The sequence below is a fragment of the Cydia splendana genome, chromosome 17 (assembly GCF_910591565.1).
Source record: "Cydia splendana chromosome 17, ilCydSple1.2, whole genome shotgun sequence".
NCBI classification, from domain to species: domain Eukaryota; kingdom Metazoa; phylum Arthropoda; class Insecta; order Lepidoptera; family Tortricidae; genus Cydia; species Cydia splendana.
Window position 1 is genome coordinate 6896572 of NC_085976.1, and position 14807 is coordinate 6911378.

A 14807-nucleotide genomic window follows, 5' to 3' on the forward strand; every position below is an offset into this window, starting at 1 on the left:
TATTAGAATCAAATAAAAAAGACAGTCAACATTTTCCAATAACATAAATTTAATTCTCCGAATTACAAAGTTGAATTGAGCATTGAACACGGAACTATTTTGTTTAGAAGTTAATCAATCGAAATAATTAAAACGCTTTTGTAACCACAACAAAGCATACCGTATATGTCAATTGCAAATGTAATTATTAATTAATGTACTAAAAATTACATGCTTAATAAACATTATTATAGATTTAATATTTTAGTTACCTCTTTTGAATATAATAATACCATGTTTAATATAAATGGTCAAGGAAGCCAAACGTCTTGGTCTTTTAAAGCAGGTAATAAAACTAAATTATATTCATTTGCTTTTCACTGTGGCAAAGTAAAACTGAGCCTTCATTCTAGCAACGTGAATTTTCACACGTATGGAAGCAATACAAAAGACGCTAGAGCTGATTGCGTAATCGTTACACATGAAAGTACAATTCCATTTTTGAATCAAAAAGCCATCACCAATAGCGTTCACTGAATCGGTAATCTTAAAACACCCTAGTAAAATCATTCGCCGAATTTTCATTCGATTCCTTCCAGTCGGCTGGCCAGGGCTGCCACGCACTCCGGCCCGATTGATTCGTGATTGATATTGCGGTCTTGCATTTGCCCCTCCCTCGTGTGAAATGTCCCGCGATAAGTGCTAGGGTTGGCAACAAGAATAATTTTCAATTTGGGCGGATACGATATAGGTATCAAAATTCCAATTTACATAACGCATTTATCTAAACTATGCGTGTCGATATAAAAGCGGCATATTTCCGTAGCACGTAAAGAATTTTCAATAGCAATAATAAAATAAACATTGTTGATAAAATACTGAATATATAATGCGAATGAACGTACAATATTTTTTAATACAGTTGCTCAAAAAGTGCTACTTTACGTAGCTGTTTAGCGTGCGGAAAGTTGGTTATCTCGAACTAGTGCTTTTTACTTTTCCAATTTTTTTAAATTTATACTTGTTGCAATTCACGACTACTTATTGATGAGAATGATGAGTGTTAATATTAGTTTCCTTTAAACGTCGTAATCAGCAGAAAAACCTACTGTTAATGTAAGAATGTGAAAAATATACATATTTCATATTTTAATACTTACCTCTTCATCATTATAACACGTTTATTTTTTATTATTGAATATTGAAAATTCCGTTCTTAATAAGTTGTCTGAATGGAACGGAATAGCTGCCAAACGCCCATAGATATAATATACTTAAAGACGACGTCTAAGCGAGCTGTCACTGTTACCACTTTGGTTTAGTGTACGATTAACAATATTTTACTTATTTTTTCGCAACTGTATTAAAAAATGTCGTTCGATACACGTGCGGAAATGTCATTCTTCACTCGTCCCGAGTCTTGCCACTCGCCTGCGGCTCGTGCCAAGATATCTCGGTACTCGTGAAGTAATGACATACCTTCCGCACTAGCATCGAAATGTACTATTATTCACGTCCGCTAGAAATATTTTTTTGTGGAGACAGTTTATGTTTTTTATATGTTCGGTTCTCGAGTTATTTTTGTGAATTTTATTGGTCCTAAAATGGTCGCCTATCTTGATATAGATACATGTATAGGTACAACAATAAATTATTTGTATTAAATAATTAATAATAAAATTTAAATGAATACTGTAAGTTGATCAAAATCACGAGTAAAGTATCCGGTTTGCTTCTTAAAAATATTATAAGCTATACTAGCTACCTCAAGGATTGTTCAATTATTAATATAGTTCTAGTTTTTAGTCGAACACTCCGCTCCGAGCGTCCACTCAGGCCTTAGTGTAAGGCCTGAGTGGACGCTCGAGTTGGGAGGGGGTGGATTTCAAAATCCAGCGAAAACTTATGGTTCGGTCTTTATAAAAAAAACTAGTAGGTTGTGCGAGTTGCAACTTTTTTATATGTTTTTAAGAACTATTATCTTCATGTTCCTTCAATTACCATCTCCAATAACTTAATAGTTTTTTTTATATAAAATGTTTTAAATAGTGAATAGAATCAGGCGTTACTTTGCGGAAATCCATACTAATTAAAACCAAAATATTACTTTGCTAATCCGCGAAAAGATAACGTGCTAGTCAATCAGTGCTAACCCGTTATACTTACTTGCGTATTTTTACATGTAATTAATATTCCCACCCTCCCACCGCAAAAATAAATACGCAAATAAATATAACAAACCACCACCAAAAGAATAAACCTCGACACGTGTTTCGCCTCTCTACGAGGCATCCTCAGGAGTTGTTGACGGTCTGACGCCCGGCAACGGAATGACCTGTCTAGAATGGTCGGCCATATTTATACCTTGACCACTCCCCCTACCGTGCAAGTGTGAGTGAGATGGAAAAATTCGTACAATTGAATGTTGCGTCATCGCCGTTATTACGAATTTTTCCATCTCACTCACACTTGCACGGTAGGGGGAGTGGTCAAGGTATAAATATGGCCGACCATTCTAGACAGGTCATTCCGTTGCCGGGCGTCAGACCGTCAACAACTCCTGAGGATGCCTCGTAGAGAGGCGAAACACGTGTCGAGGTTTATTCTTTTGGTGGTGGTTTGTTATATTTATTTGCGTATTTATTTTTGCGGTGGGAGGGTGGGAATATTAATTGCATGTAAAAATACGCAAGTAAGTATAACGGGTTAGCACTGATTGACTAGCACGTTATCTTTTCGCGGATTAGCAAAGTAATATTTTGGTTTTAATTAAAATGTTTTATGTGTCTAAAATCATCACCGTCGACCGGAAAAATCTGAACCTTTTTGTTTGCAGTGAAAATTATAGCATACCTATCGTACGATTGCGATTTTTCTTTTACTTATATCTTTTCCATGTTGTTGTTTAACACATGAAAAAATATGCAATAATTCCTTCACCGAGAAAGTACATTTAAAAATATTTAAAATTTTGTCACGAATATTCGTCAACACCGTCATGGTAATGTCAATGTGAGCTTATCTCGGTGTATGAACAACGAAATACCGCTAAAGGTCCTTGCCCTATTTTTCACTTTAGTATAGAATGCCAAAAATGATTTCACTATAAAGTCGCATCACTGAATCGTGAGAAATATTACGAACAAATTTGTAAAACCTAGTTTGTCACAACAGAGCATCATCACCGTTATGCTTTGGTTTAAAAAAGTTACAAATGATATATTAGAAATAATTACTGAAATGAATGGCAAACTACATGAAGTTTATTGTGTAGCATAGACATTAACTACTATTATTCGTATTCTAGAAATAAAAACAAGAAACTCTCAAATCGTCATCACCATACCCATCATCACCGGGAAAAAATGACGACCGGTGATGATTTCATGTGTATGGTGATGACGGTTCTCAGAAACTTTTCTAGTTATTTTGCTATAATTCATTATGAAATTAAGCTGTATGTTTGAAAAACGTTCTCTATGTCTTCTAACACTATATAATGTCTACCTTATAAATGTAGAATAAATGTAGAAGAAGATATAACTATTTCTTTCACACTAGAGGATGCTTAGTTTTTAATTAACATTTTGACTGAAGTAGGCAAAATTTAGGTCATTTAGAACTTAGAACATACAAATGTTTTTTTTTTATAATCTAAAAATGTAAATCGTGCAACTTAGAGTCTGTAATTGCATGTTAGTCGTGTTAAAACAAAGTATTTAAACAAGCAACATATATTAAGTTTTAAGCGACCATAGGCTACGGTACTGGCTCACTATCGTGATGGCTTTATGTTTTTTGATAATATTATATTTTAATTGATGTATATAATTACAGCAATTAATAATTATACCATTGGGTAGTCACCGGACCCAATACCTAACATTTTGTAACTTATGACATGCATTACAAGTAGGGGTCTTGCAACTTATAAAACACTGATTATACCGAATATCGAATACCGATGGTCCTAAAAGCGGTGGGCGCGTGGGGTAGTATCTCGATGTATTACTTCACAGCTAAGCCAGTATGCCACCATTGCTACCAGTGCATGAAATAAACATTAGGACTCGTTAACCATACTAGTGCCTACTATACTTCAGTACTAAATGTTTAAAAGAACGAATTGCTATTTTTAACTCAAGGGAGCGATATGAAAGTAAAAAGAAACCGTTTAAATCTTTATTCAAGTCAAACTAGGCCGGTTTCAACCCTACATATCTGACCTGAGAAGATTTGGCCCTATATGGGACCGGCAACAAACTCAGAAGGACAAATCTTTTCAAAACAAGTTAAAACAACACAACACATCATTTCTTTATTTCACAAAAGTAAGCTTCTAATGAAACATAAGAAATCAAAATAACACTTGAAATAAAACACTTAGCTAAATGGTTAAAGAACGCGGGATTCTATAAGCTATCAGAATAATCCTTCAGGTATAAACCTTCAGGAACGTAGCGAGTTAGGCACGAGGTTGGCTAACGAGTACGTCCGATCTCTAGCGCGGTCCGATCAAGAAGAAACACCCAGCGGCGGAGCCTCTCCGCTCCCGCCTCAGTCAAGTTGGCAAACCTGCTCGACCAGTCTACCAACATACCGACAAAAACGCCAACTCGTGCCTACGCTCACTCGAGAGAAACCTCTCGACGTTCCAAAGCCTTCTACCTGTCATCTCAGTTCAACAACACGCCAATAGGTGGCGTTACTCTCTACGCAACTTTATTTCAACAATGCGCCAATAGACGGCGTTACTCTCTACGCAACTTTATTTATTTCGTTACAACCAAATAAAACGTAGCTCAACATTGCTAATCGATTTTATACAGGCGTCTAAAATAATGAACTATAACGCTGCAATACGTCTTTCTGGTGTCAGGGTCCGACACGGCCGTCCTGCGCTACACACGTCCTCGTGTGTGGGTGTATGCATTTGATTCTGTAACAAAATACTCAGCACAGTATCTCATCGCTCGGTCATTCCTGACCCACAATTTGGGTCTCTCTCAAATTACTATTAAAATCAAACTTTGTTATCAATCCAACCAGAAAAAATGATTGTTCAAAATTACTTTAACAATCCTCAATTCTCTAGTCAAAAATAGTCCATCGAGCAACGACTTAATAAAAATAATCAGTAATCATCGCCGCTATCTAGCGGATACACTCCATTAATCATCGCCTCCATCTGGCGGATACTCTCAAATTTATGTGAAAACAGAACAATCTCAAACATCAAAAACACAAATCACAACAGCTCTAATTCATTGCTCGACAGTATCACTACTATTGTCATCAATATCAATTTACGGGGAAATTATCTGGCATTAAAAAAAATATTTTGGTCAAATGTGTTAATAATCATTGTAGGACATCTTAAAATAAATAGCACTCTGACTTAATAATGCCAATTTTACTCATATGACCACAGTACATCAACGGGAATTCATTTTTAACAAAACAACACCAGTCCTTCGGTGCATTGCCAGTCCTTCGGCAGATACCAGACCTTCGTCAGAAGTAACCATCTCAGCCGCGTAAGTGCTACTCCTCGCAAAGAGCATTCTGCAAATAAAAAGCAGACCACGTGCACCTCTTACATGCTCCGGCACTTCTGATGCGGTCACTAAACAATACCCAGTCCATCTAAAGCAAAACATTAGTGCCCAGTCCATCGGGCGTGCCTTCAGTCCAACGAAAGCAAAACAGTAGTGCCTAGTCCATCGGGCGTGCCTTCAGTCCATCGAAAGCAAAACAGTAGTGCCCAGTCCATCGGGCTTGCCTTCAGTCCATCGAAAGCAAAACAGTAGTGCCCAGTCCATCGGGCTTGCCTTCAGTCCATCGAAAGCAAAACAGTAGTGCCCCGTCCATCGGGCTTGCCTTCAGTCCATCGAAACCATGACAGTATTGCCCAGTCCATCGGGCGTACTTTCAGTCCTTCGAAAGTACAAGCTTTCAGTCCATCGAAAGCAAAAACAATGTTAAGAGTGAATTCCAAAAAGACAATAAAAACGGTTCTTTAAATCATGTTACTCAGAACCATTGGTACTATCAGCGTCAACTGATCAACTGAAACTGAACATCACTGATCAAAATCACTAAAGATAGCTTTCTACTTTAGCTTTAACAACAGAAACTCAGCTTTCTACTTTAGCTTTAACAACAGAAACTCGCTCAAGACTTCTATGCAGAAGTAAATCCTCTCAAAATAATCCCAACAAAATGGGAACTGCTCACCAGATTAATAAAGCATGCTGCACGCGACCAAGTCAAAGGTGGTGGTGGTGAAGTCCGATCCAAGCACGAAGGCTGATGCTTTCCGCCTTGCAGTTGCCATTGCTGCGGCAGATGGCGAGATGCACGATGTAGTTTAACATAGCTGGCTGTTACTGAAATCATCATTAGCACGGAATCAGGTTTATCATGTAAGCAGGATAAACGCAAAGGTTTATTAAATGCAATGTAGCAGACACAAAAAAACATGTTTCCAATGTATACGGGACTTCAAAAATCTCAGAATAAAATTTAAACTTCAATGAGTGCGTTTTATTTCATTCTATGAACAAACAAACATGTGTTCCAAAAATAGTAACACGGTAAAATGGGCCAATACGAAAAGTGTCAGCTAATTAGTTACGTTAGACTGTTATGCTTCGCCATTACACTGAAAATAAAATTCACTAATAAACAATTGGAACGAAACCTGTCCTTTTATTACCAAATCTCCAGAACAGACGATACTGCACAGCTGCTTCTGTGTTACAGGTGTGATGGCGTCTGTAAGTTGTCCCTGCTCAGGTTGCAGCACACTGTAACATTAATTTTCATATGCGTAGCTCATGCTTTCATAGTATGCACGATTTGTGATCTATCACGGCATTACGGGCAATAATTTGTAGCAATTTTACTAATTACTAAACGTTACAGGGTAACGTAAAGTAAGTAAGTAGTATTACATAATCCTATGCATTGGCAAATCAGCAGGATCAATTTCTAACGGTGCATTGTATTTTCATAAAAAAAAAATATTTTTTGAGGGTAGATGCACAAGTGAGCGATGAAATAATATCACGTCGTGATAGCTAATACTTGGTTGTAATTAACAACATGGATTTCACTTCAAAATAATTCAAGATCACTTAGATTTAAATGGATTATAAAAATTAATTGTATCTTCATAAAAAATCAATTATTGAGGGTAGATTCACAAGTCAGCGATAAAACAATATCACGTCGTGATAGCCGACATTTGATTGTAATTAACAAGATGGCTTTCACATCAAAATAATTCAAGATCACTTAGATTTAAATGGATTATAAAAATGAATTGCATTTTCATGAAAAATCAATTATTGAGGGTAAATTCACAAGTAAGCGATGAAATAATATCACGTTGTAATAGCTAATACTCGGTTTCAACTAACAGTATGGATTTCAAATGAAAATAACTCAAGATCGCTTCGATTTAAATGGATTACAAAAATCAATTACAAAGAAACGCAACGATCCCAGAGATGACGTCACGTAACGACCGCTATGCTCGACTGCCTCAATCACAATTTTATTCACAATCTCAGAATAATTCTCACCAAATAACAATGAATTACACTCACCTTTCAATCAAGATTAGTCACGTGAGCTTACCATCACCACGTGTCCAGATTATGGAATGTAGGTCACCAGAAATACACCACGCTCCCAGGTGGCTGTGTAAGCAATACATGATACCTTGACAATCCCACTTCTGATATCGAATACCGATGGTCCTAAAAGCGGTGGGCGCGTGGGGTAGTATCTCGATGTATTACTTCACAGCTAAGCCAGTATGCCACCATTGCTACCAGTGCATGAAATAAACATTAGGACTCGTTAACCATACTAGTGCCTACTATACTTCAGTACTAAATGTTTAAAAGAACGAATTGCTATTTTTAACTCAAGGGAGCGATATGAAAGTAAAAAGAAACCGTTTAAATCTTTATTCAAGTCAAACTAGGCCGGTTTCAACCCTACATATCTGACCTGAGAAGATTTGGCCCTATATGGGACCGGCAACAAACTCAGAAGGACAAATCTTTTCAAAACAAGTTAAAACAACACAACACATCATTTCTTTATTTCACAAAAGTAAGCTTCTAATGAAACATAAGAAATCAAAATAACACTTGAAATAAAACACTTAGCTAAATGGTTAAAGAACGCGGGATTCTATAAGCTATCAGAATAATCCTTCAGGTATAAACCTTCAGGAACGTAGCGAGTTAGGCACGAGGTTGGCTAACGAGTACGTCCGATCTCTAGCGCGGTCCGATCAAGAAGAAACACCCAGCGGCGGAGCCTCTCCGCTCCCGCCTCAGTCAAGTTGGCAAACCTGCTCGACCAGTCTACCAACATACCGACAAAAACGCCAACTCGTGCCTACGCTCACTCGAGAGAAACCTCTCGACGTTCCAAAGCCTTCTACCTGTCATCTCAGTTCAACAACACGCCAATAGGTGGCGTTACTCTCTACGCAACTTTATTTCAACAATGCGCCAATAGACGGCGTTACTCTCTACGCAACTTTATTTATTTCGTTACAACCAAATAAAACGTAGCTCAACATTGCTAATCGATTTTATACAGGCGTCTAAAATAATGAACTATAACGCTGCAATACGTCTTTCTGGTGTCAGGGTCCGACATATTAATATTTAGCTATTAAACAACATGTATATGGATTTAAATCATTATAGCTATTTTTAAAGTTAATTAATAAAACAACAAAAATACAAACTTGTGCAATGAATCAAACTATAAAAAAAAGTAATATATCATAAAAATTAAGCTCATTGGTAAGCCAGTAATTTTATAATATAACATAAATACCAAGTTATGCAGTAGATAAAAGAAGATGCGGGTTTAAACTGATAATAAGAGTACAATATTGTTAATATGATTTAACATTGAAAAAACCCAAAAAAATTAATGAATACATAAATTGCCTATTTCGAAACATGAATTATTTAAAATTATACAATAAAAATACTTGTTATATATTTATTTATATGAATAAAATGTATTTTTTATAATTTTCTAAAAATAATTTATGTAGCTAGTCTTATGTTCAAAAACATGTTATTTGTAATGTTTATTAAAGTTCTAAAGTCTTACAATTAAAAAAAGTTTTTGTTTTTTTAATACGTTTTTAATACATATGTAAATTAGTTCCCAAATCGTCATTACCGTACATGCAGTGTCATTACCGTCTATAAAAGAGTCATTACCATACCATGGTTGTCATCACCATCTTGCGTTTTTATTTTCCGAAAGCGATAACTTCAAATATAAGCCACAAATGATTGTATAAATACCATACATATCCTCAATATACAGCCCCCCATTACTTTACCCAGCTAGAATCGTGTTAAATTAAACATTTAAAAAAATTAATTTTTTGTATGGTGAAATTTTTTGTGCTGAAATCCACCCGAGTGCGGCGGGGTGTGCGGCGTGCATGTTAAAGGCCTGTGCACACCGTCTTGCGTGTGCGTGACGTGCACGTGCGCGTGCGCTAAAATGTTGAAGCCGCACACGTACACGTCACGCAAACGGTGTGCCGTCTCTCATAAGGATCTGTATACTACAACGCCGCACGCGCACGAACACGTCACGCACACGCAGCCGGTGTGCACAGGCCTTAAACAAATGCAAACGTATAGGAGCGGCCTTAGTGCACGCTGCTCAAATCACTTGTGAGCCCGACGCCACGCTGCACGCCCCGCCGAACGCTCCGCTTCGAGCGTCCACTCAGGCCTTACACTTACATTTACTCTGTAGAAACAGCAATGCAGACTAGAGGCGCTTTTCATTCGTATCACTTAAATTCCTTGACAACATCGGTTATTCGAAAGCGCTTCGACAAACTCTTTTATTTCTCAAATACCTATATTCTCGACTCGCATACGCTCAAGATGAAATGCGAAATTTGTTTTCCATTCTATTCGTGAAATGACGGCGGAATAACTTCTTTATCGAATACATTACGGGGATTGTGCAGGTTGCCTCACTCTTTTTCGCCTGTGGCGTTCTCGAGTTTGATTAACTTATTTAGGTAATGTACGACATTTCATTTCGTACATGTTGGTATGATTTCATAATTTTATTTAATGTCGACATGATTGCTTTGAGTTCAATTTGTTTATTACAAATTTGAATCGTGATAACTGCGCTACTGAAAAAAGTGTATGTAATGAATAATACTACGTTGTAAGTACGTAGTTAGGTACTAAAATAGATTTTTTTCAAATGTACCTTAATAAGAAATACCATTTTAAGTTAGACTTTTCCTCGACCTAACAGAAGCCGAATTGGCTTAATTTTTTTTCGTTATAAGTACGTAGGTACTAATTTTTTTTTAAATGTAGGTACTTAGAAATGCCATTTTAAGTCAGACTTTTCCTCGACCTAACGGAAGATATATTATTATACTTTTTTTGGCACCTGACGTTTAAAGAGTAGGTATTTAGTGCATTTTTATATAGATCTACATCACTTACCTCCACTAGATACAGAAGCTGTAGTAGCCACGCAGAAGCAGTGCAGTAGCAGCGAGAGCAGCATCTTGCTCAACACTCTGGTCCCTGGATCTCTCATGCTCGCTCTTTCATCTTACACTGTTTCCAACTTGCTAGAGCGAGAGCTTGCATTTTCTTAGAGTTCGTTCGTTACATTCTTGAACGTGGTAATACCTGAAAAGATAGAAAAAACAATTAGTACAATATATCACTGCATTATGCATTGAAATGTCCAAGCAAAAGTGATGGCGTGTAGAGTTAGACCAAGACAAGTTGCAACCATTTTGATAGCACACGCATTGCAAGTGTTATTTTAAACTTCAAACTTCTATGAAATTATAAAGTATGAATAACACTTGCTGTTGGAACGAAAGGCAAGGCTTCAGCGGGGACTGGGGCGAGACGGAGGCGACCTCTGTCTTAATTTTCGATCGAGCTAACGCTGTTACATTGCAATTTTGAACATGTTACAAGCAACTGATTTTTCTATTTTTTTTTATATGTACTTGTGTGGCAGAATACAGTACATTTCTATTTACAGTTTTTTATTCTGCCTGGTCCTTCGAGCCGGATCTGAACCAGCGACCTATGGATACTACCTATTGGAGGTTGCATATGTACTAGACTGGCACAATATAGTGTAAACCTATTACTGTCTAATGTACTGTCAATGTTTGAATAGAAAATATATTGATTCTACCCAAAACTAGCGTTTACTATCAGCTCCACTTATTCTGCTGGAGACCAGGACCCTGGTTCTTCTAATACTACCTACTACGTGTGCTATCAAAATCGTTGCAGACTTATATAGGTCGAACTCTAGTGGTAATTAGAAGGCCATCGATAGGGAAACTTGAATCTTTTTGACTGTCGTATCATGGACGCTAGTTTCTCCTATACCCCGTTTATGTATTAGTAGTAGTAGTAAAACACTTTATTGTACATAAAGAAACATAAAACATCAAAGAACACACATCATTAGTACAAAGGCGAACTTTTCCCTTTCAGCAGCAGCTGTTCCTTTTTTAGTATTATAAAAGACTACACGATCTTGACGTGTCTTTTTATTGAAAAATGCTTTTATGAATATTGTAACTATACCTAACTTATGAAATAAAAAGAATGCAAATGAACATAATTATATGCTATAATATAATTATTACATGTTTGCTGTGGTTTATTTTTCAAAAGTGTTTTTCAATAAAGAGACACGTCGAAATCGTGTAGTCTTATTCTAATGTTAAAAAAACACGAGGTATAAAGATGAAAAGGCATAATGATATCTCTAAAGTAATCAAAGCCAAAACGTAGGTACCTACACAGTCACAAAGTCTGAAAAAACTTGTAACCTTTTTATTCCGGTTCTATACTTAAATAAATTTTGCTTCAATATCACTGAGTAGGTTCTCTATTTTTGTAATTCCCCTTTTTGGTATAAAAAAGGAAATTACGTATTAAAGTCACTAATCCTAGGTACTATTAAGGCTTAAACAACAACTATTATTTTCTTATTATATTTAAATACGGTTATGATACAATTTAAGTTTAAAATAAACAACCATATGAATTAAAAATTTCTAGATTGTATTTGTAGTCTGATTTCTAGATTTCTATAAATAATCAAAAATCATACTTGAACTTTTTTAAATATATTTATTATAATATTTCAATTGATTGTTGTGCTTATATGTTGTAACTATTGAACTAAATAAATAGTTTTTTGTACAGGCGTCGTTGCATTGTCGAGCGAGATGTATTTAAAACTTAATCTTACATTTTAATTTCTTTTAACTTGTCAAGAAATTTAGCAAAGTAGCATAGGGTAAACGGGTTTAATTACTATATATTCTGAAACTAATAATTGAATATTTTGGTATCAAGTGATAAAAGAGAGTAACGTAAAATGAATGTTACTAAAAATAACCTGCGAATGGTACGAAAAATGACGAAGGCAAATTACGAATGAGACCTGAAGGCCGTGACGAAAAATAAATAAGACATGTTAAGAGAGAGACTAGTTCAGACGTTGACTAAAGTACATAATGATAAAAAACGAACAAGCCGAATAAAGAACGAGTGACGAATACAGAATGATACGAAATATTTAAGAAATAATCGAGAAACGAATAAGACGAGCGATGATGATACCAAAATACCTACCCACAATCCCACATAAATATTGTTGTTGACTCATACAACTAATTAAAACTTAAAACCTCGCGTAGTTGATGAATTAGCTGAAACATTTAACCAATCCTGACACCCTGACCTGGCGACCTTAATCTTAATGAGAAGGGCAAACCGGTCTGAAATTGAAACCGAAACCTTTCTAAAGGTCCAAAGGATTGCGTAACACTAGAGCAGGTACTTCACAGGTACTTACATATTTTACTAATCTGGAATTTCCAATTATTATATAGTTTACCATAATTATTTTTGCCATGTAGGTACATCTGAATTTAATTGTTTAAGCGCGCTGACATTGGAGTTGGACTGCCATGTGAATTATATAATAGGATAAGACCTGTGTTGTGAGAGCTTGTTGACGATAATTAGTAGATTGTTAACCAAGGGTTGAAAGGCACCCATTTCTGTCGAGGTAGTTTGGCGCTCGAACGCAGTGAGAGCGCCAATAGTCCGAGACGGAAATGGTGCCTTTCACCCGAGTTAAACACTCTACTTTTCATATCGAATGCGAGGAAACCAAACAAGACAAGGCAATTTCGCAAAATCAGTAATTGAAGTACCCAATATACCTACGGCCATGATTTTTTTCCTTAGGACTTACTTGCAATCGGAGACTTTACATGTGTGAAGATTAATAAACCCTAGCGAAAATCATTCGGATTGCATATTTACGAAAACACACATTTTTTAACTAACTGCAGTAATTTTAAAATGATTTGTTCATTATAGTGTGAAAATCAGCGGGATTGCCTCATACTTTTTAATTTTATACTTTTTCGTTCTAAAAGCCAGACTACCGGACCGCACCGCGACCTTGGTACGCCGCACCACGCAATAACATAATAAAAGTATTTTAAATATTAAATAACAATGTAATTAATAATATAAGAAATTTTTATCTTGTACCTATTTTATTTTATTTTTATGAAAATAGTGCTAAATAACTTTAAAAACCAATTTAATATCGTACAAACGTTTAACTGTGGCTGTATAAGATTCTGCCTTTGCTCATTTACGCAAGTGTAAGGTTTAAAAAAATATTTTTGGTGTATTCCTTTTGGTTCGAGTCTTATGAAATCGAGTAAATAGAATTCAACGAAAGAAATTAAGAATAATTTGTTTTTAACAATTTACTTTCATCGTTTTTTATAAAAAAAAGGATCAACGTGGGATTAGTAAAATTAAACAATTACCAATTGTTACAGGCGAGGAAATAAAGACACTATTTTTCCATTTTGTTTCCACCCAGTTGTTCGTGGGACGGGGACGCAGAGGAGTACACCACTTTTCTGCGCTAGAGCATAAACGTATCACTTTCTGCGCACCTTTTAGAACAACAACGACCCACTTTCAGAGCATGAGATATGAAAAATAATTTGCATTGGTGTCCAACAGGTCTCCATCGCCATGTGTGATGGGGACCTTTGGACCCGGCATGGCTCAGAACGGGTTTTAGTTCTGAAGTTTTGTATGTATTTATATTATCTAAATATAAACATCCATCGAATCCATCTTCGTTAGCAGGAATTTTACGGACTAGGCTGGGAGGCAGTATCATTGATTCAAAAAATATTGTTCTAGAGAACAAGATGAAGGTATCATTGTATTTTTTGAAGTGAAAACTTCTTTAGCGGCGCTGTGCACTTTTTGTGATGAGGAAAAAGTGTTAAACTCGTAACAGGGGTCACGTGACCGTAAGACGTAAGACGTGACGTCACGTGTGACGGACACTGTTACAATGAGTTTTTCTTTATTGATTTGAATGCCATCTAGTGAGTTTCCCTCAAACTGGTACTAATATAACTGTAGTACTCACAGTGATCTGCTTAGGGGTTTCAAGTAATGCGACGAAATAACGCTAGATGGCGTTAACCTCAATTATAAATAGTGCTGCAGACATTAATTGAGTTTTCACTTCTGCCGGCACTCCCGGAGTGCAACCCGTTTTTTTTTGTAAATGCAATGGTAGTTTTTCTAAACAGGCAGCTAGTTGACATGATCTAACCATACCCGTCCAATTTCGTGATATTCCGGTGATTTTATCAAGTTATTGCGGCGATCTGTCATATTGTTTGGCTGTTAAAC

The 14807-nt window shown here is 36.2% G+C and overlaps 1 protein-coding gene across 1 annotated transcript in view; it reads right to left on the minus strand.

Moving 5' to 3' along the window:
- LOC134798718 (protein sidekick-1-like) overlaps positions 1 to 10699 on the minus strand; it is a 204471-nt gene extending 193772 nt beyond the window's left edge. Inside the window, exon 1 of the mRNA XM_063771102.1 lies at positions 10518 to 10699. Coding sequence (XP_063627172.1) covers positions 10518 to 10614 — 97 coding nt within the window. The 5' untranslated portion in view covers positions 10615 to 10699. The remainder of the gene's footprint in view (positions 1 to 10517) is intronic.
- Between the last annotated feature and the right edge of the window lie 4108 nt (positions 10700 to 14807).